This window comes from Panthera onca, chromosome A2 (genome assembly GCF_046562875.1).
Source record: "Panthera onca isolate mPanOnc1 chromosome A2, mPanOnc1 haplotype 2, whole genome shotgun sequence".
In the NCBI taxonomy this organism is placed as follows: domain Eukaryota; kingdom Metazoa; phylum Chordata; class Mammalia; order Carnivora; family Felidae; genus Panthera; species Panthera onca.
In genome coordinates, this window is record NC_138340.1 from 166,321,661 (window position 1) to 166,348,144 (window position 26,484).

Below are 26,484 nucleotides of genomic sequence, written 5' to 3' on the forward strand. Positions count from 1 at the left end.
AAGCCTGGTTGCCAAACAGCAGTGGTTTCCTCTCCCTCCCTGTCTCCTGTCAATCTTGAACAAGGGCATGCCCTTGTTCTGTTCTGAGAACTGGCTTCTCTGTCCCCACCCCTGTCTCCTGGGCTCAGCCAAGTACAAGACACGATGAGCTGCTTGATAAGCTGTTTCTCCCCGACAGGTCCCGGGCCTGAAGGGCCACGCAGGGGGGACGTGGGCTCTGTGCTCGGTCAGACTCTCCAGGCCACAGGGCCCATCCCAACGGGGCTCAGCCCGTGCCAGCAAGGCACCCTTCATCCCGGGGACTGAGGGGACAGAAGGCACGGCCAGCCACCACTCTCCACCCCACAGCCCCCAGATCAAAGCCCCCTCCCATCCTACCAACTCAAGCCACCGTCACTCTGTGGCCCGCTTCCCCGCCGAAGCCCAGAGCTGGCCTAGAGGCCGTCTTAACAGAGATACGGCTTACGCTCTATGTAATTCTAACAAAATCTTTATAATTCTCTATGAGGAAGGGGAAGTGACCATGAAAATATTTTCTTGCATGCACAGCCTTGTTGTCTATCAGGGAGAAGTATGAAACAAAACAAAACAAAAAAACTAGGGCACCCGGGTGCCTCAGTTGGTTGAACGTCTGATTCTTAATTTCAGCTCAGGTCTAGATCCCAGGGTCATGGGCTGGGGTCCCACGCTGGGCTCCGTGCTGAGCACAGAGCCTGCTTCGGATATTCTCTCTCTCTCTTCCTCTCTCTTTCTCTTTGCCCTTCTCTCTCTCTTAAAATAAAATAAAATAAAATAAAATAAAATAAAATAAAATAAAATAAGAGAAAAGAAAACAGCTTGAGCTTAAACGTGAACCCCTCATGTGTATTAGGGGTAAACAGACCGCTATAACAGGAGTCCAAAAACAAGGTGACTCAGATGGGAGCTGAGCCCTGTCTCCCCCAGCCACCTGGAGGTGAGTGGGTTGACTTCCCGGGTCACCCCAGGGCCCTACGGCCCTGTATCATCTTGCCTGCATAGTAGAAGCTGGCTCACTTCTCTACGTTCCCAGCTGCAGGAACAAAGAGAATCCAGGAAACCGGTTTGTGTTTAGAGACACGGGCCGGGAGTTGCCTGTGGCACGTCCGTGCACATCCTATCAGCCCAAGTTCAGGCATGGGACCACACCTTGCTGGAAGGGAGCCTGAGAACTGCGGTCTCTACCTGGTGGCCAGGCAGCCAGCCAAGGTTCAGGCGCTCTGTTAGGTTTCTCTGCCTTACGCGTGTTACGACGTACACAAGATATCAGCACAGCGATGCCCGTGTAATTCATAAACACACCAATATACTTGGGGGTGCAAGCTAAGATCGGCTCAGCCAAAAGGAACACACGACCGAACAAGGTTTGGAGACACGAACCCACAGGATAAAGGCCGAGCTTCTCAGCCTGTCCCTCCCGCAGGACATGGCCCAGCTCATCTCTCCCAAATTCTCCAGGCACGCTCCCAGCACGCTCAGCCCTGCCCGGAAAGTTCTGGCACGTCGCACCACTGTGCATTATTCCCTCTGCCTCCTGCCGTGTTTCCGCTTCTCCTCAGCACAGACTCGTCCTTCCAGACCCAGTGCAAACATCCCACCTCCTGAGGAGCTTTTTCTCATCGTCGCACCTCTGTTCCCTAGCATTCTGCGTGAAACTCCGTGAGAAAGCCTGCCGCGGTGCCTGGACACTCTGTCCTCCCCTCGGGCACGGGGAGCAACAGCCTCTACCCTTCTGTTCACATTCCAACCCCAGAGCCTGTGTCACCTTCTACGGCAACGGGCCTTTGCACATGTCATTAAGGATCTTGGAGGTCTCGAGACCGGGCGATCGTCCGGTGGGTTCTATGTGGGTGCGAGGGTCCCGAGATGTGACTGAGGCTGGGGGAGCAGAGTCAGACAAGGAGACGTAAGGCAGGAGGCAGAGGCTGGACTGACACTCGGAAGGGGCGGAGAGCCAAGAACAGTAGGTGGTCTCCAGAAGTGGGAAAGGCAGGGAAATGGATTCTCCCGTGGAGACTCTGGAAGGAGCCGCACGCGGGGACACCTTGATTTCCACTCACCGACACCCATTTCCCGCGTCCGACCTCCAGAACGCTAAGATAACACATCTCTGTTATTTGAAGCCACTGAGTTGGGGACAACCTGCCACCGCGGCCCCTGGGAAACTCACACAATGCCGTTCTCTCCTGTGGGTTCCTCCAGGTCACGTGCAGGGGCTGAGCCCCCAGTGTGCCCAGCACGGCATATACAGCAGAGGCCCCGAGAGGGGTTGTGAATGACAGCGGGGGGGGGGGGGGAGGAGAGGGGGCTGGAGGTGGAGGGGCAGGTCGAGGGGTCGGGGGAGCAGCCACTCGCGACTCGGAAGGACCTGGATTTGAACGCCGCTCTGCCACTCACAGTGCGCGGTAGGTCTGAGCAAGTTTCATTCGGGACCCCGTTGCTTCACTTGACGTCCCCGATGACCGTCTGGCAGGTGTGTGCGAGGACTAAACAACAGAGGTAATATCGGGCGTTTGCATTTTGGACGGTAACCAAGGAAAACAGAAAACAGGGCCGTGAGGCACGATGGATGAGCTCACGAGCTCGCACACGCCCCGCACACGCCTCCGTCCCTGCCACCCGGCTGTGCTTCCTCCTCCGGACTGTCCCCCGCGGGAATCCCACCCGCGCCAGCCCGCTCTCCCGGGACCCCTGCCTGTAGCCACCCCCCACCCCTGGTGGGGGTGCCTCCCCTCCTGCCAGCCCCCTGCAGCTGGGAAAGCCCCGCACGGAGGGAGGGGACTCAGCAGAGACCTCCAACCCCTCCCAGGCCTGCCGGCCAGCCCGGAGCCCACGGTCAAGGTGTGGGCACGCTCGAGCCTCCGCAGCCTCTGGGGACAGGACTGTCCTTGCCCCTCCTGCTCCTGGCAGCCCTCGGCCTCCCCGGGGCTGGGAGCCGCATCCCTGTGACCTCCGCCTCTGCGGCTTCGTGGTCTTCTCCCGTGTCTCCTCTGTGGCTCCCCTCTCCTTCTAAGGACATCGGGCCTCTTGGATTAAGAGCCAAACCTACTCCAGTAGGTCCAAGATGAGCTCATCTTGACCAGTCACCTGCACAAGGACCAAATTTCCAAACAAGGGTGTATTCTGTGGTCCCAGAAAGGACAGGATGCGAGGGGGACGCTAGCCAGCCCGGCACGCCAGTGTGCCACGGGTGTGCCACGGCCGTGTCCCGCCCTCCTGGGCAACTGCCTTCGCTCCCCAGGACCTCAGGCCCCAGCCACACGGCCCACCTTCACATGGCAGGTGTGCCACTGGCTTAAGCAACTTCGTCCTCCACAAACATGACCCATCCAAACCCCGGCCTCTCTGCGCCCGGCCTCGCCGGCCCCAGTGACTCACTCCACACTGCTGCAGCCACCCAATCCTGGGGCCACGGCACAGACGTTGTCATCGTCTGCAGCTGCTGTCTCCCTCTGAAACCACGCATTCATAAAGCTTCCCGTGGCCTCTTCCACACCAGGTGCCACCTCCAGTAACAAATTTGTGACTGCTTGGTTTCCATCAGTGGGCGGAACGATGACCCCGCCGGGGTGGAGCCGACCTCCAGGAGAGGCGGCCCCCCACCTTCCCTGCTGCACTCCCCCCCCCCCCACCCCCGCCCCAGCCCTACTTCCTTCCGCCCTGCTTGGGCCCCAGGGCCCCCTTCAACCACTAGTCAAGGTCCCGGACTTCCTTGCCACTTTGTCCCAGAAGAGGCCAGTTCTAGATGCCTCAGAGGGCGGGCCTTCTCTTCCCCGCCGGCCCAGGGTGTGGCTCACAATAGTCACACGGCCCCGAGGCCCCTGCGGGATCCCGGCAGAAACCTCAGCCAGGCCGTCCACACTGAAACCCAGACTGCAGTCTCTTCGAACCAGCCCCTCCCTCCCTTGAACCACTCCTCCTCCTCGGGCAAAAACCGGAACTGCCTGAGGGCGACGCCCTGCAGCCCACCCCCCCCCCACGCCCACAGCCCACCCAGGACTCCAGTCCTTTCTACCCTACAGGTGGCCTCTGGGTAATTACAGGAAATGCCTACCCAGCCTCCGCTGGACTCTTCCTGGGAATCGCCCCCACGTCCTTCCCCTTTATCCGTCTCTGCTGGAACCTTCCAGCAGCATTTACATTTGCTCCCGTCTTCCCCATTTTTGAAACAGAAGAAAGCCCCCTCCGCCTCACGTTCTCGCGCAGCTCCCAGTCTCTCGCCATCTTGTCTATACTTGCTGCGTCACCTTCCTGGGCTCCAGCTCTCCTCGGGGTTCCCAGCGGCCCCACATCGCCGCACACTTCCGTGGGGCAGTCAGGAGTGGCCTGCCTTCTTTGCCACGGCTGGCCCTCCTTCCTGGAGCTCACGCCCCTGGACTTCTGGAGCCCATATCTTCCTCCCGCCCCTTTGGACCTCCCACCCCCACACGCTTTGCCGCCTCTTTTCCTCCTCTCCCTTCCCAGGGCTGTCGGAGGCTCATTTGGTTTCTCATCCTACACACTCTGCCTTGGTCCCTCGTCCAATGGCTTCGGCCGCCCTACGGATGGTCTTTGATGGATGCGCCCGTAAGCTGCTGCAGCTAAGAAGGTGGTCTGGGAAGGACAGAAGCATTCTTCTCTATCCTTCGAGGTCTTGCCCCTGGAGTAATAATTAAATTTATGTGAGACAGATCGACAGGACAGAAGACCAGCGTTTCATTACGTGCTCGCAGTGGCCCGCGAATGAAATTGAGACCCAGAGAAATGACCGAGGCGGGCAGTTTTTCCGCTTTTTAGACAAAGAGACAACGGGTCCGTGAGGAATTGACGAGACCAGAAAAGCTTAACTTTGGGAGCTTCCGGTGGTAGTGAGGGATTCTAAACAGACTTGGGCTGGGGAGTAAATTAGTAGAAAGTGACAAGGGTTGTCTATACAGCCTTCTCGGCCCTCAATCTCCCATCACTGGTCATAAGGGTGTCTCTTCACCTCCTGGGACAGAGAGGGCACCTTTCACATGGGAGATTTGTTTCCCACTTGCGGGGGGACAGAGGAGGGTCTGAGTGACCTTTCCGCACAGGCAGAGGCACCGGGGCGCGGAGTATTAGAACAAGGAGAGCAGAGGGGTGAACGACACTGGAGCAAACCTGGGCCCGCTGGAGACAGGAGCAGAGAGCGAACAGCCACACTTCTTCCCCACAAGACCGGTCCCGCAGAGCAGAGGACGCCCGTGTGGCCCCTGGATGTGTGTACTCGCTTCTTTCCCCCACTCTTGTGGGGGTGACACTCACCAATAAAGTCTTAGCGCGCAAGCCAAGATGTTCCTCGACATCCAAGAACACCGTCCTGCTCTCCGAATCGGGACCGAACCCCTTCACACCCCCTGGGATAATGAGACTCAAACAGGCGAGTAGTGACAGGTGTTGATAAGGATGTGCAGAATGGGATGCCCGGTGGCTCAGGCAGTGAAGCGTCCGGCTTCGGCTCGGCTCATGATCTCACAGTCTAGGAGTTCGAGCCCCGCATCGGGCTCTGTGTTGACGGCTCAGAGCCTGGAGCCCGCTTCATATTGTCTGTCTCCCCTTCTCTCTGCCCCTCCCCTGCTCGCGTTCTATCTCTCAAAAAATAAAATAAAATGTTAAAAAAAAATTTTTTTTAATAAATAAATAAAATGAATAGAAAGGATGTGCAGAAATCAGAACCCTCATACTCTGGTGGGAATGTGAACTGGGCAGCTGCTTTGGAAAAGAGTCTAGCAGTTCCGCTAATGATTCAAGACAGAGCCACCACTGGGCACAGCACCTGCACTGCGGGCAGCCTCACCTGGGAGAAGGGAAGCGTGCCCCCCCCGCCCCCCACAGAGACGGTCACGCCCATGGTCGCAGGGGCATTGTTCATCAGAGCCTCAAAGTGAAAACAACGCAATTATCCATCAAGTGGCAAATGGATAAACAAAACGGGCATTTCCTCATAACAGGATATTATTCAGCCATAAAAAGGAGTAAAGTACTAACATATGATACAACATGGGTGAACCTTGAAACCTTATGCTGAGTACAAGAAACCAGTCCCCCAAGACCACATGTTATATAACCCCATTCAAATAAACTTCCAGAACAGGACCAGCTATAGATAGAGACGGAAAGTACATTACTGGTTGCCGAGGGCTGAGGAGAGGAGGCTGGGAGGTGGGGAGGAGGGGGGTAACGGAGATGTGAGCTACAGCCTGAGTTTCTTTTCGGGTCGATGAAAATGTTCTAGAATTGACGGTGGTGATGGTCACACAGATCCGTGAATATACTAAAAGCCTTCGAATTGTACACTTCACATGGGTACATTGCGTGGTTCGTGAATTATATCTTAATAAAGCTGTATAAAAATGATAACACAGTCTACACTGATCGACTCTGAAAGATACTCATTATCTCCAAAGTTCTGGTTCCATTATATGCGAAGTATGATCTTACTCGTGTTTGTTTTTTTTGAAACACACACACACACACATAATTTATGCATAGAGAAAAAAATGTGGAAATACACACCCCCAAATGTTACATTATGTTTAGTCACTGGGATTATGAGGTTTTTAAATATATTCTTGCATACTTTCTGAATGTTTTGCAGGGAGCATGTGATATTTTTCCATTAAAAATAATATACTTAGTCATCTACCCTATTTTTTAAGAGTATTTATTATAAATGGTTACCAATGTGTTTTTTTCTTTAAAGAAAAAGGCAGCAGATTGCTCACTGCATGACCTCTCAAAGATCTGAGACACCACGTCCTCCCTTTCTTCCCATGAGTCTTCTGTGTCCAGAAGAGCTAGAGAGGTCTTGTGTCCTGGGTCAGCGATTTGGGAAGAAGGCACTGTGCTACCTTTAGTCCATAAGCGACAGTAAACTCTCGTCACATGATGGCACATCTACACGGATTACCCTCCAGGGATGCCGTTAAGAACCAAATGTTACCCTCCTGAACACATTTCCCTAAATACTTAAGTCAGAGTAACTGGGGCTAGGGAGAGCAGATCCCGTCATGGTCGAGATACAGCCCTCATTTATTAGAGAAAGGACAACAATAACAACGTCCGTGGCAGGGGCTGATCGAGTTGCAAATTCTCAAAATACTTGAATATGGTTTCCCATACCAAGGTTGTGGTTTCAGGACTGCAAATTCACATTCCTCCAATGCCGTTCCCCTAGACTAACTTCATTCGTGGGACCAGACTCCCATGATACATACCCTGGGGATGCAGCGACAAACCCTTTGTGGGATGGAGGCCACACCCACAGCCCTCAGGAGGGACCCAACAGAACGCAGCCCCCAAGCACCCTCCCACGTGGTCTGTGGGCCTCTGCGTGGCTCTGGGAAGCCCCCCGATTCACAAGGACCCAGTAGAGATGGGAGGGAACACAGAGTCAGAGGCTGGGCTGTGCTGACAGCGGCTCAGGTGGACAGGAAGGTGCCAAGTGAACAGACTTCAACACACCAATAAGCTCGTGGGACGGGGAGTCCCTTTCCACACAGGAAGCCATAAAATGCTTGCATAAGGTCTGTACCTGTCCGGAAGGAGGATTACAACTCAAAATGACACTGGGAAGGTCTGCACGGCCAGGCCGAGTGGCAAGAGGGAAAACGTAAAGAAAACCGAGGGCACCTTACACCCTGGAGGACAGATACACTGAGTTCTGTGCTGTAAGGAATCCACAGATACAGCAGCTCCACTGGGGAGCAAAGAGCTGTCGCTTCTGCCTCGTGGGCCTTTATAGACCCGAATAAGCCAGTTTCTGAAAGCTGGCGAGAAGCTCCGTGCGTTTACCGGCGTTTCCTATTGGGAGTCCGTGACATGCCCACATTTCAGGGTCAAGACGGTGGGAGAGACACACCTCCGTGAGGTCCACACGTTGAGTGTATCGGTGCTTCTCAAGGTGCCTGTGTGATGTGTAATGTGTTTCTGTCCTGTTTCTACCCAGCGCTTGAGGCTGATGGGGGCGGGGCGGGGAGGGGAGAGCCGCGCAGGCTTCTGAGGACCGACTGAAGAAGGACTCGACTATTCGGCGTCCGGTTGGATAGGTGTGCCCCCACTGATCCAGCTGACGTCCTGTTGGTGGGCAGCAGGGCAGCCTCTGCTTTTCTCGCTTTGACAAAGTCCCAAGGCTCCTACGACAGGACGCACTTATACAAGGCGCGCTGGAGAAAATGGCCGGGACCCGGATCACAGCGCGCCATGAGGTCAAAAGTGCTGGGAACCTCCGGAAACCGAGTTCATAGTGGGGACCAGGGCAGACGGACAGAGGGTGAGAGCCTCCTGCCCTTCCCACGGGAAGACGTGACCACGGAACCCCCCCCACCCCGTTCCCACCCCCACTTTGTCTGGGTCATGCTCAAGAAATGAAAACAAGTCACATCCCTCACAAGTGCCACGTCCGGATTGTGCACGACGGTTTGAAAGCCACTTTGTCATAACGCGTGATGATGACACTTCTTAAAAATGTGTGCTCTCGCGGACGTAGATTAGGTTAAGAGGTCACAGCAGCGTGGTATGTCGGACTGGGTGTGGGATACCTACACCACGACCAGGCTGTGTGTGGCCTGCAAGTGAGCCGTGGCCAAAAACCCACTACTGGCCGGGGGGGTGGGGGGGGTGGGGGGAGGCAACAGTGACCGGCTAACGAGTGACAAATGTCTTCACGCAGCGCTCCTCAAAACTCTCCCAGGGCAACACCCCTTAAAGTCGGGGAGTGTGACCCCAGCACTGCAAGCACTGCTTTTCCTGGAAGTCTCCTGTTTAATCATTAAAAATGCATGCGAATCCTGCCTCCACCCCCCACCACCAAAACCAGGAACCTTGAGAAACATCAGTATCTCAGGAGGCTGTTTCTGGTTTTTTGTTTTGTTGCTGTTGTTGTTGTTTGTTGTTTTTTTTTTAAGATTCTGGCAGATGGCCACAAGCCCCGATACTGGAGATGCCACACAGTGGAACCTCACACCGCCCGAGCCTGTGCCACGTCGTGGCCATCAGACTTGCTCTCAAGGTCCGAGTTCCTCTCCATCTCTGGGGCTCCGCGGACAGTGCCGCAGACCCGGCTCTTCCCCTACGTTTGCTGAAGATCCCGCGAAACAACAGGACCTCGCTCAACAAGATGTGGGTTTTGTGGGCCCTGATGTGACACACGTTGGCAAGCAGGACACAATCACGTGCGCACCAACGCGGTAAACGAATCTACTCTTCAAGAGGAGAGTCAAGGGTTCAGATTTCCTTTTTTTCTTGAACGGTGGTGGCTTGCTTTCGCCGAGTAAGGAAAGACGAATGAGATTTGTACCATTTGCATTTTCGTAACAGACGTCACGTGGGCCAGAGGTTTGTGGACCGCTCTGCCGCGGGAAGCGGCGATGCACCTTTAACAGCACGCACGCCTGCACGCACACACACACACCGAGCAGCGCGCCTCCGAGCCCCGGGGCACTGCACGCACCAGTGCACTCGCCGTAAACTAGCAGGTGTGGTGACCAGCCGGCGCCACGGAAGCCGGCCACACGACAGAGGTCGCAGCATCGTCAGGTGACTCGGCAGGTGCATAGCGATCACCTGTTGCCCGCCCAGTGGAGGGGCCAAGTCAGCAGGGGAAGCTCATCAGTGGGCCACGTCTACGTGACGATCGAGGGCCCAGGTTGTTCAACCGAGGGATGCCGCCCACCCGCTCCGGGCCAGCCCGGCTCTTCCCACCCAGGCCCGGCGGGCGAGTCCCCGAAGCCCCTCGGTCCGTCAGCCCATCCGCCCGCCGTCCGCGCTCCCGAGCCAGCGCCGGGCGCGAGGCGGCGGTGGCGTGTGCTGACGTCATATGGGCCGCCCGCCCCCGATTGGCCGCGGCCGCCTCACCAGACCCCGAGCGGACGGGCGCGCGGGCGGGGCGGGGCGCGCGGAGGCCACGCCCCCAAGCGGCGGGCCGGGCAGGGTCATGTGACCCGCGGCCCCGCCACCGTCGCTCGCCTTAAAAGCTACACCGCGCGCCCCGCGCCCAGGGCCCAACTCCAAGCGGTCCGGGCCGTGACCACTTTCCACAGCGAGTCCGCGCGCGGGCGCCCCTCGGACAGGTAGGTGGGGCGCGCTGGGGGTGCCCCGGGGTCGATGCGGGCCGGCGCCGAGCTCGGGTCGGGAGCCGGGGATCCGGGCGCCCCCGGCCCGGCCCCGGGGCGGGGCTGCACCCCTGACCCCTGCGGGCCGGCTCAGTGCCCCCCCTCCGTCCGCCGGCCCCGGGAACTTGGCGCAGCTCGCGGGCGGGGTCCGGGAAACTTTCGGACTGGACGGGCCGGCAGTAGAGGTGCGTGCCCTGCTTCCGCGCAGAGCGGCGCAGCTGCGCCGGACACCTGGCCGCCCCCCTCCCCCGTCCGCGCACCGGCCAGGTGGGCTGAGGGGGGTGGGGGTAGCGTCCCCACCCGGCGGCCGTGAACTTGACGGGGTCCCGCCCCCTCCCCCCTGCAGGAACGCCGGCCGGCGCCCGGGGACCGATGCCCAGGCTGGACGACCACTGCTGGAGCTGTTCCTGTGCTCAGGGCGCCAGGCACCGGAGCCTCCCGCGAGCCGGGCCCGGAGGGCTGGCGGCCAAAGTGGGGGACATGCTCGGCCCCGCGGCGCTGGCGGCCCGCCGCGGCCCGGACCCAGACCCCGCGCCCGCTCGCGGGCCTCGGAGCCCCGGGCCGGGGGGGCGCGGCGCTGGCGGCGGCCCCCCCGGCAGCTGGCACCACCACCTGGTGCAGAGAAGCCTGGTGCTGTTCTCGGTGGGGGTCGTGCTGGCCCTGGTGCTCAACTTGCTGCAGGTGCAGCGGAACGTCACCCTGTTCCCCGAGGAGGTCATCGCCACCATCTTCTCTTCGGCCTGGTGGGTGCCCCCCTGCTGTGGGACGGCGGCCGGTGAGTGGAGCGGGGTGGGAGGGGGGAGGTCCGGGGTTGGGGGGGTGGGGGGGCGGAGGTGGGCGCGCAGGGGCGGGGGCCGCGGGGGCGCCGGGCCGGCCTCCCGCCGACCTGGCCCCGGGGCCGCGCGCGGAGCCCGCCGCCCGCCGGGGATTGGCCGCCGCGGAACTGGTGAGCGGCGCGGCCGGGCTGCCATTGGCCGCGCGCGCCGACACGCTACCCGCGGGCCGCCGAAAACAAACCGTCACGTGGGCCGGCGGGCGGGGCGGGGCGGGGCGGGGGTCAGGTGCAGGGGCGCCGGGCCGCTGTCAGCTGCGGGCGGGCGCGCGCGCCCGGTGCGCTCCCCCCGGCCGCGCGCGTGGAAAGACACGGCCGATCCGGGCCCAGAAGACCGCTTGGTGCTTCTGTAGTCACGCGGCGCCCGTTGGCCGGCAGACACTCGCCAGGTGCGGGCTGCGGCCTCCGCTGTACCCGCCCCTGCCCTCGGCGCGGCCCGCTCCGGTGCGCAGAGCAAAGGTGCGGCGACGGGGGCGCCCTGCTGCTTGCTTTGCAGCCCGGCCGGCGTTCGCGGTCTGCTCATTACTTTGTATCTTCTGCGCTTCGCTTCCTTCGCGCCTGACAACAGCGCTCTCTGCCGGTGCTCCATTTTACAGATGTGAAAACTGAGTCACAGAGAGGCTAAGCGACCGGGTCTAAGGGCCTACAGTACAGAGCAGGGCCACTGCTCACACCTCTGCGTACTGCCTCCCCGCAGTCGGGGTGTGTGTGCGGCGCACTGAGGAAACGCAGCACCTTCTCAGCTCGCGCTCCCTGAAAACCGCCGGAGGGCCCAGGACTGGGAATGGGGAGCTGTGTTCTAGCGAGGACACGTCCCTGGGGGGGTACTGCACTTAACTCCGCGGGCAGAATGTCTTCATCTTTGTTCGTAGAAAGGTAGGGTCCTGGGACACCTGCGGGCGCAGTTGGTTAAGTGTCTGACCGACTTGCGCTCAGGTTATGATCTCGAGGTTGGTGACTTCGAGCCCGGCGTCCGGCCCTGCGCTGACAGCTCGGAGCCTGCAGCCTGCTTCTGATTCTGTGTCTCCCTCTGTCTCTGCCCCTACCCTGCTCACACTCTCTCTCCCAAAAATAAATAAACGTTTAAAAAAAAAAAAAAAGAAACTTAGGATCCTACTTTGCCTTTCTAAACCTTTAAGTAGCACAGTTATACTATTAATTTTTTTTTTAACGTTTATTTACTTTTGAGACAGAGAGAGACAGCATGAACGGGGGAGGGTCAGAGAGAGGGAGACACAGAATCTGAAACAGGCTCCAGGCTCTGAGCTGTCAGCACAGAGCCTGACGCCGGGCTCGAACTCACGAGCCGTGAGATCATGACCTGAGCCTAAGTCAGACGCTTAACTGACTGAGCCACCCAGGCGCCCACAGCTATACTCTTAAATATCCTTTTTGAGATAGTTACCTAGATACAGATTGCATTTTTCATGCACATTTGGTACAGCAGTTTGTTTGAATCAAAAATTTGATTCTAAAAGTGAAATAGTTTAGTTTAGGCTTTCTTTGCAGTTGCAGCCTCAAGGAATTCCAGGACTACCTGAAACACAATTTCTCTTACTACCCCCCCCCCCCCCACCGTGTGTTTGTACCTATTTCGCTTTTAACCTTCAAAGGTGAGATTAAATTGTAGCGAAATAAGTTACAGAATCATTTGCATTCCAGTTTTCAAATTTCCAAAACTAGACCTTGAGAAAATGTCGAATGAAATTGAAACCCGAGTTTCTGGAACCGAGCCTCTTGTTTCTCGGTTCAAGAGCCTGAAATACTTGCCTCTTTCATAGGACGCCAGGTGGATGTGCTCCCTGGCTTCCAAGCCTCAGCGTTTCAGTGACTTGACGAGCTGAACTTTGTGCCCCACAGTGGCTCGCGTGGGCCTGGGTCCCCACCAGCCCGGTTTGCTTCTGGCCTGGAACCCCACACCCTTCCCCCGTCTAAATTCTCTTTATCCGATCCCATGCTTTAAAATTCCGTGTCTGTAAAAACTCCCTAACTCCTCCCGGCCACAGTAAGCTCTTGTAGTTACGTAACCCTTATCACTTTACACGTGGGAAAAACGAACATGAGGATCCGGGTCCCGTCAGAGCCAGTGTGATCCTTTTGTTCTCAAGGACAACAAAAATGTAAAGTTAGTCTTAATTAAAATACTGTATTCTGTAGCACATACGTTTTCTAGGGAAAGAGCTGATTTGAATAATACGTTAACAAGCGCCACGTGGAAATCCTATCACCTTGAAGCTGGCACAGTCTAATGCTGTTTTGTTTCGTTTTAACAGCTGTTGTCGGCTTGCTGTACCCGTGCATCGACAGTCACCTTGGGGAACCCCACAAGTTCAAGAGAGAGTGGGCCAGCGTAATGCGCTGCGTAGCGGTTTTCGTCGGCATCAACCACGCCAGTGCTGTATCCTTCGGTGGCTGTGCCGGGTCCAGAGCATTCTCGTGGGTTCCATGTTGCAGCGTTTTGTGACTTTCAACGAGCGTATCTTACTTTATAGGTCACTTGAATGGTCTCCTTCCAGCTATTTTATTTTAAAGCGTGCTGCTTGGTTTATACTTAGCGAGAGTTTTCAGAGTTTTCGAAATGGTGCGGGGAAACTGTCGAAGTAGTACCAGAAGCAGAGTGGACTTCTTTGTTCTGCCTTCTGTCAGACAGAATCTTCTGGATCCTCGCGGTTGGTTTTGTAAATTCCCTCGTAGGTTCCTACCTCGCATCTTCCCTTGTGAAGATCTGGTTTCTGTGGCCCAGTGACCGGTGGCTGGGGGTTCCTCTTCTTGGGGCCACTGCTTCCAGAGGTTGGGGGGAAACCCGTCTCTGCTTCTCTGCCCCCTCCCTGGCCGTGACCATGACGTTTCAGGGACCGAAGTGGTGTTCTCTGGAGTAGGAGCCTTTTTTTTTTTTTTTTTTTAAGTTTACTTATTTTGAAAGAGCGTGTGTGCACGTGGAAGCGGGGGGTGGGGGGTGGGGGCAGAGAGAGAATCCCAGGCAGGCTCTGTGCTGTCGCACGAGGCTCAGTCTCACACACCGTGAGATCAGGACTTGGCTGAAATCAAAGTCGGACGCTTAACCGACCGAGCCCCCCGGGTGCCCCCGGAGTAGGGTCCCTAACGGAAGGTCCCCAAACTTCCAGAGTCCACGGGTGGAGTATGTTGCACAGACTTATGTTATGTGTCTGTTGTTCAGTGCATTTTTCGGGAAGATAGGCCATCGAGTACCAGGTCTCAGAAATTTGGGGTTTCTTTAGGAAGCCTGGGTCCTATCTTGAAATTTCAGAGAAAGGTACTTTAGAGTTACTGATTCTTAAATCTGCTCTACCTGTATTTTCTTGAAACGAGTTTCAGGAAGGGGTGTTACAGGCTAGCTTAGCTCTGACAAATCTGTGTTTTCACCACTTGATCAGCAGTGTTGTGACGAAAGGCAGCTAGCTGTGTCTCCATCAGGCGGAAGTGTGATTCTGCTGCCAACCGATGAGGTGTCTTTGAGGCGCCACGAGGGAAGAGTGTTTGCTCCGTTCAAATTGCTAATAAAAACGAAAAACAGAATAGCGCCTCCAGGTGGCTTACCAGCAAAATACGTTGTTTTGTGCTCAGAATGCCGGCAGCCGCGGCGTTCAGAAAGTTTCCGGGTAGAATTATGGGTTTAACCCAGTGATCAGAGAAGGTCCGTCCTTTTGTATCCAGCAGATCTGGACACAGCCTGGGCAGGACTGTCGGATGGAGAATCTCATGCTACATGATGAAAACGCAGATGCGTGTGGGATCTGCAGGGGGTTGTTGTTGTTGGCTTGTATTTGACGGCCTTAAACGTCGTCGCTGAAGTTTCCTTAGCCCCGCGCCTCCAGAAACTGGATTTTGCCAATAACGTGCAGCTCTCCTTGACGTTAGCAGCCCTGTCTCTGGGCCTGTGGTGGACGTTCGACCGGTCGAGAAGCGGCCTCGGGCTTGGGATCACCATCGCCTTCCTGGCCACGCTGATCACTCAGCTGCTGGTGTATAACGGCGTCTATCAGTAAGCACGGGCTCCCGACTCCGCCTTTGTCCGCGAGCTGTCACCTGACTCCCACGAAAAACACCCGCACACACATGGTGTCGATTCAGGCAGGAGAGTCTCAAAAATGCCGCTGGTTGTTGATGCACGCGTTAAAAACGTGCCGTCTAACCTGGGGGGAAACGTAGCAGTCACGGCAAGCACAGCATCCCGACGTGACCCTCCCACGGCGTGGCGCATCGCGTCGCGTCGTGTGCCTCCCCGGTGAAGACAGTCCACCCGGAGGCGAGCCCGACTCGGGGAGGCCGAGTGCCCGGAGACAGGTCTCCTCCTCTGTTCTTTCTGCAGGTACACGTCCCCGGATTTCCTCTACATCCGCTCCTGGCTGCCCTGTATATTTTTCTCAGGAGGCGTCACCGTGGGCAACATAGGACGCCAGCTGGCTATGGTACGTGAAGCAATCAGCTCTGCTCGCCTGCTGCAATCGCTTTATGTAACACAGTGTGATTTGTGTTGACGAATGTCTGCTTGGGACTCAAGAACAACAGTTACTGAGAACAGCACACTCTTAAACAAAAGTAGCTAACGGTCCCGAGACAGTTCCTCGCTACGTGAAGCCTCAGGGATCTGTAAACGCGTGATGAGCCAGGAAGTAACCAGGGTTCCCGGGCAGCCTGTCCTGTTACAGGCTGTCCGGTGACAGTTCTGAGCTCTCCATGGAAAGTGGCAGAGGAAAGTTACTGAGATGGTAACGTGAGTGGTTGGAAATGAGCCCCTCGCTGACGCCGCGGAGACCCCGCGCCCGGGTCGGGGCCTGGCCCAGCAAACACTGCCCTTCCCGGGACAGGTGGCCCCGGGGCGGCGTGGGGGGTGCCCCGCGTCGCCGGAGACCTCCCCCTCCCCCCCACCACCGGGTAGATGGACTCCCCCAGCACGGAGCCGTGTCCTGAGAGCCGGAAAGGCAAGTGAAGTCGGGAATAATTATGGCAGTTCTATTCCGTAGTTAAAAGTTTGCATTTGAACACTTTAATAAGAGGAAATCAACTTTGGGCACGTGAGCGTTCCTTGGCGTTGACTTAGACTCTGGGGCTTAAATAGAATGAACTAAAGGAAACCATGGAGACTTCTGAGGGCCATTGCCCTCAGAGATAAACCCTGGGGCTTGCTCAGAAAACCTATCTCGGTCCCTCACATGCCATTTTTAAAACAAGGCATTTATTAGTGCTGATACTCACCAGTGGGAGCTGAGTCTAAAGGCTACTTGGCTGGTTCACAAAAATAGAACTAATTTCAAAAAGATAGAATGTGTAGCATGTCCCGCTGGTTCCTGAGTCCATCGTCCCGCCCTCTACCGCTGGAGGTTCTGTGGATCCCGCCCCAGAACGAGAACTCGATTAAAATACCGTTTCTGGCACCTGCAGTGAGGATCAGAGGATTTGACGTGTGTGTGTGTGTGTGTGTGTGTGTGTGTGTGTGTGTGTGTGTAGATGTACCTATAGATTTACATCTAGATTTTTGAGTGATTTCTGTACTCAACATGGGGCTCGAACTCACAACCCCGAGATCAAGAGTCCCGCGCTCCACCTGCTGGGCCAGCCAGGTGCCCCTTGACTGGGTCCTGTTAACACTGGCCGCAGCCCCACGTCAGACCTGTGCCCTGGCTCCCTCCCCTCCCAGCCCCCCTGGCTGCTCTCCCCAGGAGACCCGGGCAGGTCCACCTGTGCTTGTGCCGGTTCAGTCCGGTAGCTTCCGTAGAGAACCCCTAATAGGGCTTCCAGGACAAAACCGTCCTCAGCCAGGGTGACCCTTCACAAAATTAAAATTTAATAACATTCAGCGAATTGTCGTTATTTGAGGCCGACGGGCCGACGGTGTTCCGTGTGCACGAAGACGTTTTTGAACCAGGTTCAGGACGTGAGCGCGTCTTCGGTAGAGGCGGGGGCTTCACACGTGCGCGAGTTGCAAGCGGCTGGAAACGGTGGGAGGAAACTTCTTGCAAAGGAGTCGCGCAAATCGTTACCTGTGAAAATACTACCGCTTGGAGACTGTCTCCGTAAACGATCCTGGGTGGGCCCCTCCGGTCATTTTGGTGCAAATTTGGAAATTAAGTACAGGTTGTCCGGATGAGTGTAAGACATGTTCCTGTCTTACGGCGAAACGAGGAAGAGCCACGATCCCTTCCCTCCCGGGTCATCAAATCTCCGCGCCCACCCCGCTCGCTCGCTGTTTTTTCCACCAGTGAGAACGTAAGTCCTTCCCGCTGGGTCCCGCCCGCAAGGAGGGTGAGCCGAGACCTCGGGAGCGCGGGGCTCCCTTCCCCGGGACCAGTGGCACCCCGGCTGCCACCCGCTGATATGGCTCCAGGGCAGGGGCTCAGCCTGGTCCTCGTCCTGTGGGTTTTCAGAGAGCAGGGGGCCGGAATCGTGGGCCCTCTACCCTGGGGGGGCAGCACCCCCCCCCCGGAGTTGGGGGATGGGGAGAGCGGGGTGTGCGATCGGTTAGACGTGGCGGCTTCTGGAGAGAACCGCACGCGGCCTTTACAGTGCGATTTTTCTGGTCGTGAAAGTTACGACGCGAACGTGACTGTCGTGGTCGGCCCCAGGCGAGGAGGTGTGCAGGGACCCGTCCCACGGTCTGTGGAGCACGCCGTGCGTGCGGTCGCGGAGAAGCCTGGTCGCGGCGGCTCCTGGAGACCAGTCGGCTTACTCGGGGCACGACCGTGGCGTGAGGCCGCCGTGGACGTGGAAGGCAGGGTCCTCCCCCCACCGCCCCGGGTCTGTCGGCGGGTCCCTGCGTTCCGATTCTCTTGGCCTCCACCCCCAGAGGTGTGTGTGCCAGCCCCTCCCGAAAGCAGCGCATCGTCTACGTTGGTGCTCGGGGAAGGGCCTCCGCTCTCCAGCGGCCGGTGCCGTGCGCCCCTGAGCCCGGCAGCCCGCCCCGTCCACTCTGTACCAGGGCGCTGCCCTCTGTGCCCTCTCGGGGGGCACACAGACGGCCTGCCGAGCTCACGCTGCCACAGCATCAACAAGAGAAGCGCGTGAGGCCAAAATTGTGTTCTTTGTGGGATTGGTTTCGGGGGTGTCAGAAATCGAATGGTCTCAGGCTGCGTCAGGACCAAAGGGTGAGGTGCGCGCTCCGAATAAACGTTTCCCCGCCTCGCTGTGTTTTCACGGGGCCTCCTTTCTCGGGGGGCTTCTCCCCCCGACCCCCACCCACCCCCCGGCACTGGCAGGAGGTGGTCCCCATGGGCTGGAGGCATCGAGGGCCTGCAGGTGTCTCCCGCGGCCCAGCCCCGATTCTGTGGCGCCCAGGGCAGCACGCTCTGTCGAGTGAGCCCCCCGGCTGCCCCCAGGGCAGCGCTGAGGCCCGCGCACCCCAACAGCCTGGGGGAGACGGCCCCATTCTGCAGGTCTGTGTGTTGGGGTCCCAGAGTGGTGAACCTTGGAGCTTTGCTCTTACCACTCTTGTGGCGTCTTGAAAGGTGACCCTGTGACAGGGTGGGCCCTTGCTGGAAGCTTCATCATCGAGGACACAACCACCTTTAAAAGGACAAGCTAAAAGAGGTGCTTTAAAGAGAGAGGGTACTTGCACCTACGACTTTCATTATTCTCTCTCCAAAGAAATGAAAAAGTAACAGCCTTCTGTAAAAACAGGCCTACTCTTTGCTCAAAATTCGAAAACTCGTTTCCGCCCTTCAAACCCAGGAAGCTGCTCGATGTGTCAGGGGTGGGACCGGACCGGCCCCGTCCTTGGGCCCTGCCCGCAGCTCGGTCGAGCTGTCTCTTTCCCACAGGCCTTTGCACTCGAGCTGTTTGTGTGAAAAATGAACCCGGCCTGGTATTTTAGGGGCGGCATCTAAGAAGGAACTCCACCAAGTGGGGCTTTCGTGAGGGATGTGCCTCGAGTGAGGAACATGAAGACGGGGGCCGTGCTCAGGCCAGCGCTGCCCACACCTGACCCAGTGTCACCGGGGGCGCCTGCCCTGTGCATCCCTGCCCCGACTCCATCTGGGTTCTAGAATCCTCTTCTGTCCTTCCCCGCGGCCCCCTCCCTGAGGAAACGTAATTACCACTAGGATGGCCACGTCCACAAGCCACAGGTGGGCTCTGCTTGCGGTTCAGTGGTTCGCATGGCTTTTTCTACGTGGTATTTGTTGTCAGCCCAGCGTTGAAAAGGGAATGATGAGTGTGTAGCATAATTTTATAGAAATGCCTACTTATCGCTTCAGGTTTTTTAAAAAGCTAAGGCTTCAAACGGCTTCCGGTAGATGCCTGCTTGCCGCCGGGCTGCCCCGGCCGCGGGCGTTGAACTTGCCTTTCCTGTTTGTGATTGACCCGATCAGCTGCAACACGGATCACGCCGGGGTTCTCTTCGAGGGTGAATTAGCACTCGCTGTGCACGGGTGTGCATTTTCGTTGTCGGCTGATTTCACCTTTTATGACAACAGTTTGAAGCAGGACCTGGTGTTAGCCCATTTTAAAGATGGGGAAACGGAGGCTCGGGAAGGTTAACAGCTCGCCCGGTGGGCGCAGGGGTGTGAGGCGGGCTGGGCGGGAGTACGCGCCACACCGCCCTTCTTGCTTCTTGCGCGCTGCTCGCCTCTGCCGGCAGCCCTCCCCGTGGCTCTTCTGTGGGGCGGGGCCCCTCCCGCCCCTGGACACGCTGCTCTCGGGTCGCGCGAGTGCGGTGCCCGGCCCAGGCTGACCCGTTCCCTCTCGCCAGCGGTCACTTGTGTTCGTACAGAAACGCCAGACCTAATTTTAGTCTCCCGTGGGCCGTGGACTCCAGGCCTGTTCTCTGCGTGTCTCGGCAGGAGCATGGGCCTCCTCCCAGCGCATGGTGGGTCAGCCCCGGGTTCCCGTGGGTGACGTTTGTTCGGGACTGTCCTCGTGTCTGTGGTTGTCAGTTCGTGATGCTTTCGGGTGACCAGTTGTGAACGGAAGTCGTGCTTCCCTAGGGGAGGAATGAGCACCCCAGAACCCCTGGCGGCCTCCACACCCCCACGGCACTCCCCCGGGTCCGGATACACGCAAGGTCTCAACCTTTTGTAGTTGACTCGTAATGGTCAGCCCTGCGGTCTGGTTGCCAGACGGGGAGGCCGGCGGGCACCCCACACTCAGGGCAAGAAGTGTTCGCTGCAGGTGTTCCGTGCCCGTCGATAGCTTTGTGGCCTCAGGAACGGCATCGGCCCTGCTCGTCCATCAGCGGGACGCCCGTCCTCCAGGGAGGAGTCCCCGGCAGGGCCTGGGGGGCGGTGGGCACCTATGGGTGAGGGTCCCGTGAGGAAGTGGGGTGTAGAGTGTTTCTGTGTCGAGGGAGGCAGAGTCGTCACTCTGCATCCTAAAGCAACACCTGTTTCGGGCCCCTGTCTCCCCAGGCGGCGGAGGGGAGAGGTGCAGCGGAGAAGCGGGGGTCCGTGCAGGTGGGGGGCAGAGACCCCCTCACGGGAGCAGACCCATCCTGCACAGAACAGCATGCTCCCTTAGACCTCGGGGAGCCACAGCCCCCGGGCCCCGTCCCACCGGGGCCCGTCCCACCACCGGCCGCCTCCCTGCGGGTGTGGGTTTGGTCTCCACCCGCACAGCAGCTTCACTGAGGGCTGTCCACGCCCGTGCCAACTGACAGTCCCTGATCTGCCAGGTGGGACGGGTAGCTCCCGGCCGGGGGCAGTGAGGAGGGCCCGGGCCGCTGTCTCCCACACTTCCGTCGCCATCACCTCCTGCGTCAAGGCGGTTTCTCTTGGCCTCTCAGGGTCCACGCGGGGCTCCCTGCAGTGTGCCTGCACGTGGTGCTGACCAGCGGCCACTCTTTCTCCACACAGGGTGTTCCCGAGAAGCCACACAGCGACTGAGTCTCAAAAGCCACTGACGAAAAGCACGATTTGGGAAGAAAACCTGTGACCTTGGATTGTGACAAAGATGATCTTTCTCCTCCGTGATCTGTTTAGATTGGGTGACTGTCCCCGTGACTCCCGGAAAAAGAAGTCCCCTGTTCCAGAGCGGCAAGCGAGGGGAACCGCCGATCTCCAAGCGGACCTGCACCACACGCCCGTGCCTGCGTCCGCTCCGACGGGGCGGGGGTTCAGGCAGGCACGGCTTCCCGAGTATTCGATCTCATTTATGTTATTAAAAGCAAGTTGCCATATTTCAAAGCCTTGAACTAAAGCCTAATTACCAGCTCTTGGTTTCGTATCCGTGCCCACAAGGGATAGCTTGATGGTGCTTTAACAAAGGTGAAGTGTGGTCTAATAGGAATCGTATTTATCCAAGAGATTTTTTTTTTTAAATAGGGTTGTGTAAAAAGAGAAGCGGCCGGGAGGCCCGCTCCCGCGGTCGCGGCGCGGAGACCCTTCGCGCCCTCGTTCCCCCCGCGGAGCCCTGTGTAGACAATCTCACCGAGCGCAGAAGGCAGCGAAGGCCGCGGCTCTCCACTGTGACCTGCTGGAATTCTCACCTCCGTATTTGCGAAGTTTCATCCCAAATCCACAATCCTCTAAGAGGGAACGCCCGTCTGCCGTGTGTTTCGGTCTTAGCCAGAATTGTCTGTCGTTTCTTTAATCCTCCAGAGCAGAGATGACGATTTTTCCGCAGCCCTATGGAATTTGCAATCTGTGATTGCCTTGTAAAAAGAACCGTGCACATATCACCACGTTGAACATTTGGTGTTTCTAAATACTCAAAGATCTCGGTGAGCACAATGTATTCACTTAATGGCATAGACCATAGTAGACCCGCTTGGCGAGGGTTGGGTCTCACACTTCAAGTGCAATGTATCTGAAAACCAATCTGAGCCTTGTATTCTCTTAAATATTTATTTTCTTTTTTTTAACGTATGAGATGTTAAAGAGGGATTCTCCATTCATTTCAGTGCTGCATGGAGGCAAAATTCAGCAATAATTTCTTTCAGTTATGAAGTTACTCTGTTGTGCCCTCCACTGAGCCCTGGTCCTTTGAAATACTCCAGTTTTGTGGGTTTAGTAGACTTGTAATTTTTACTGACAAATTTACCTTTTTTGTATTTTGCAATTTAAATGTTTTTGTTTTAAATTTTTTGTGAAGCGATTTCATGAAGAGACTCCTTTTGACTAGACGCAGGCAGTCGGCAGGACGGGGGTCGGCGCCCCTGGCGCCTGTGGCCACGTGTGCTTGGCCTCATCTGCGCGATGGGTTTGTGGTTCCTTTGTTCTGCGAAAAACGCCTTGGAGTAAATTTTAGGTGGCTGTGTAGCTGATTTGTTTTCAAGGAATTTTGTCTAAAAGAAAACGGGGTCATTCCGCACCTCGAAACGACCCCTACGCGTTTTCTGAAAAACCGGAAGTTATTAGGTGAAAGCAGTAATTGAATCTTTAAAATATACTTGATCATGTACAAACAATAAGTATTTTTTTCTCTTAAACTGGAAGTAAATCTCTGTTAGAAATAATGTAGCCAAAAAAATGTGAATCCGAAGAATTTTTTTGCCAATACTTTATAGCAAGTATATGAACCAAAGTGATTTGAGTTTGTAAAAATGTAAAATACTATGAACAAAATTTGCACTATCTGAGATATGGACATCTAGTGAGGTTCACATTCGCACTAAGTTTTCAGCGTTGTGTTCTTTTTCCATTCGTTTGTTACTTTTATTAAAGGTTCAAAACCAACCATCATATTTATGAGTTTTTCTTCAAAGGCGAGGGGGGCTTCTCTGTAGGATGTTAGAAGGTGAAATGGAGAACTGTTGTATAGCTCTTCAAATTTGACTGCATTTCTGTACAGCCTCTTGGGAAAACCCCACTTGAGTGTATTTTCTGTCACGGTGGAAGGCGACGGGCGGTAGTGGCCATGTTCACACACACACACACCCCACCCCCCCGCCCCTTGCCCTCCTCCCAGACGCAGGGAAAGCCAGGCACCTGCTGTGCCTTCCTCTGCCCTCTCCCAGGAGCGCTGTGCACGGTCTTGGGGTGACAGGGCCCCTTCTCCCCATTCAGATGGGTGTCCAAGGGCCTCTGGGCTCCCAGCAGACAGAGCCCGGGAAGAAGGGGAACGTGCTGAGTGCCCACCAGCATGGCAGGCCTGTCCCTCCCCACAGAGACTCAAAATGCTGCCTGAGTCCCAATTCATGTGGCTCCAACATGGGATCGGCCACACCGACCCCGTCCATACCTGTGTTTGAGGGGAAGTCCGGGGAATGTGGCGCTTCCTGGACCATCTATCTGGTCAACAAGGGAGGAACTCTGTCGTCCCATTTCATTACGGGCCAGGCACCCAGTCACGCAGATTCCTCGTCCCCACTGTCGGAGGCCCGAGCAAGGCTGAGTGCGGGAACCCGGGACGGGCACGAAGGTGCTGTGTTTACTCAGCTGGTTTTCAGAGTCACCTATAACCTCACGTAAAGAGTGTTTCTGGAGATTGAAGACCGGCACCCGACTCAAGTCACCCAGTGTCCCGGCACCGCCCTGGCCTTGAATTCCAGGCACCCCCACCACCGTGCTGGTAAAAAGGGAAGGGGACCGACTTAAATCTAAACCTGTCTTTTCTCTTTCGTGTGTTACGATAGACCTAACAACACTCGCTGTACGAGAGTTTCAGCTTTTGTCTTTATATTGTGAACTGTTAATAAGGACATTACAATTCGGCTCCAATATATATTATGGGCTAAGACTCTGGCCCACTCCCCACGAAACTACCACCAGGCTTGCCCTTGAAAAGGAGGTGGGTTGATGCGCAATAAATTGGCCACAGGAGGGATTTCCTGTTGATCCCTGAGTACCGCCAAAATATGTAGAGAAAGACACATGAAACGTATCCAATCCTAACCCCTAATCCTGGTGCTCTGTGGACTTTCTTCATGAGATTCACGCCGGAGAGATTTACCTGAGCATTTCTAGAAACACCTGCGAGTGCTGGGCATGAGGTCGGCTGGAAAGAACAAGTGGGCAGAGTGCTGCGGGGGCGGGGTCCTGCCGGACTCCTGATTTTGAAGACTAAATGGCCCACGTGACAAGGGGTATTTCTTTTTTTTTTTAATGTTTGTTTTTGAGAGAGAGAGAGAGAGTGTGTGTGTGTGTGAGTGGGGGAGGGACAGAGAGAGAGGGAGACACGGAATCCCAAGCAGGCTCCGGGCTCCGAGCTGTCAGCACAGAGCCCGACGTGGGGGCTTGAATTCACGGACCGTGAGATCATGACCTGAGCCCAAGTCAGATGCTCAACCGACTGAGCCGCCCAGGTGCCCCGACAAGTGGTATTTCTTTACCATGTCCGTTTACTGGACACTGAATTTGGCGAAGTGTTTTGGCACCTGTTTTCCTAGTTCGCCATGGTGCCTTGTTCCTTCCGACGCACGTTCTCAAGTTCAGGAGCACGGGGAAGACACACGCTCAGTCCACGCCAGGAGTCGTCTCGCTGTGTCTCTGAGAAGCCGTCCGTGTGCGGTTGTGCGGTTTGGCGTTTTCATCCTTCAGACCTCGGCCAGCGTCGCCCTCTTCCCGCAGCACATCCGTCCCTGGAGCTCCTGGGGCCACAGGGCCCTGTCCTCGCCAGCCGTGAGCCCGCCAGGGGGAGGCTGCCCCGCCGTCCTGTTCCGCGCCTGGCCTGGCCTCGGACACGCGGCCGGAGGAATGTCGAGTCAACGAATTCATTCACCCGCTCGGGCCTCCGTCAGCCCACGCGCCGCCGTGCCCGGCCCTTCCCGCGTGGCCTCGCCAACCTGCCCACGCCATCCTGAACTCGCTGGGGTCTCGGTGGCGCTTCCACGAGGGCTCCTCCGAGGCAAGCGGTCACGTCTGCGTGACGAAACGTTGGCTCGCCGCCCTGGGCCGCCGTGTTGCCGCACGCCCCACGTCAGCGAGGGTGGCGGCACCGCGGGTGATTCTTCCGGCACCGGGCCGGGCTGCGCTGGGCCGTCCACGCCGCCGGCCTCCGCCAGCCACAGCCGGCTGCCCTGGCCGGATCGAATGCGGGGCAGCCGTGGCTGCTGACTGAAAGTCGTTAGAGCCCGGAGCCCCCCTTCCCTCCGCTAACCGCACCCCTGCCCGTCCCCCGTGCACACGGACACCCTTACGACTGGCCTTTCCTGGGCTCCACGCTGTGAGCTTTGGCTCCCGGGAGGCCCGAGGCTGCCCTTCACGTCGTGCCTCGCTGGCCATCTGCCTGCTTTCGTGCCTGCCCTCGTTCTCCCACACGTGGGCCCGGTGCCCCCCGCCAGCCTGAGCAGCTGGCATCACTAGCCCCCGAGTTTCCTGTCAGTCAGTCACCTTTGTTGCAAAGACCCAAGGAGGGCAGGGCAGGTGTGGGGCTAAGCTGGGAGAAAGCTCTCTGGGTGAGGAGAGCGGCTGTGCCCCTAATGAGCGGCTTCCTCCCTGACTCCTGGTTCCTGCAGCCGGCCTGGGGTGGGGGGGGTGCGGAGGGAGGGGTGCGAGCCCTGCTCAGACAGCCTGCTGGAATCAATAGCCCTCCACAAGTCCGGCCTGTCGGGCCGGTTCTGGGGTTTGCGTCCTCCCGCTCCATCACACGTCCCTATCCGTCTCCCTCGGACGCCCCGCCAGCTGGCCGAGCCGTCTGGAAAAAGGTCAGCATGCCAACAAGTCACGGGAAAGATCATCTCAGAGTTTCACGCGTCCAAAGGAGGGAGAGTCTGCAGGTTATTTCCCATTATGGGGTCAGCAGCAAGCTTCCAGTGCTTTTAAAAATCTGGGCACACAGAGCAGCCCCGTCTGGGGGCTTCTCATAGATGAAATTGTTGCATCTTTTAAGGGGCACATACAGGAATTTGCAAGTGTACTGTTGGTCATTTAAAACCATCAGGAATGACAATGACGGTAGGTGTTTTCCTAAGAGCGAAAGAGGGAGGGAGGTTGTTAAACACCCAGGCACCTGACATTATGAATCCGTCTTTAATGCAAAAAAGCCTCCCTTTTCCCAGCACTTCAGAATGTGACCTTGTTTGGAAAGAGGATCCTTGCGGTCGTGAGCAAGGGAAGACAAGGTCACGAGGGTGGGCCCTGATCCAGCAGGACGGGCGTCCTTGCCCAAGGTGGGGGGAATCCTAGACGCAGAGCAGCGAACAGAGGATGGTCGGGGACGCACGGAGAGGATGCCCCGTGCTGCCGGGCTCTGCAGCGATGTGTCCACACCCAGGGAGGATGGAGGCTGGGACACGTCCTGCCCCCGTGCCTTCGGGGGGACGGCGGTCCCGTGACACGTTGGCCCAGACCCCAGAACCCGAGACACTGAATCTGTTCGTGTCCTGTCTCCTACAACAACGTTGACTTTTCCGGAAGCACAGGAGACCTGCTGGTCTGCATACTTACTTGCCCACTTCATCCAGACTTCTGGGCGTCTCCCAAGCTAGACCCAAAGTCCTTTTTCCTCCAGTACAAGTGTATTGAAGTCTATTCCAAGTCATCCGAACCATCCTAAGGTAGGATATTCACGCTGTATTATAGATAGTTGGAAATGACAGTACAATTCACTTTTCGATTGCTGTCATTTGGAACATGGAGACGCTTCATTTCCCAGGCAGTGGTGGAGAAATGGATGGAGAACCCGCAAAGC

General features: G+C 57.0%; 1 protein-coding gene and 1 long non-coding RNA gene across 3 annotated transcripts in view; one reads left to right on the forward strand and one right to left on the reverse strand.

Annotated features, from left to right (window-relative positions):
- Positions 1 to 3,917, reverse strand: part of LOC132679709 (uncharacterized) — a 39,422-nt gene extending 35,505 nt beyond the window's left edge. Inside the window, exons 1-2 of one of the 2 annotated variants that reach the window (XR_013551948.2) lie at positions 3,397 to 3,917; positions 2,416 to 2,504 (exon numbers count right to left, since the gene is read on the reverse strand). This is a non-coding gene — a long non-coding RNA (uncharacterized LOC132679709). Of the gene's footprint in view, positions 1 to 2,415 lie in introns of both variants that reach the window. The other variant, XR_013551949.2, reaches the window with a different exon arrangement.
- Positions 3,918 to 9,957: 6,040 nt separating this feature from the next.
- On the forward strand, positions 9,958 to 22,589 carry INSIG1 (insulin induced gene 1). The gene is made up of 6 exons (XM_060633473.3): positions 9,958 to 10,091; positions 10,480 to 10,908; positions 13,239 to 13,363; positions 14,802 to 14,968; positions 15,296 to 15,395; positions 20,769 to 22,589. Exons 2-6 carry the CDS (start codon positions 10,506 to 10,508, stop codon positions 20,796 to 20,798), a joined length of 825 nt encoding a protein of 274 aa, XP_060489456.1. The 5' UTR covers positions 9,958 to 10,091; positions 10,480 to 10,505; the 3' UTR covers positions 20,799 to 22,589.
- The last annotated feature ends 3,895 nt before the right edge of the window (positions 22,590 to 26,484 follow it).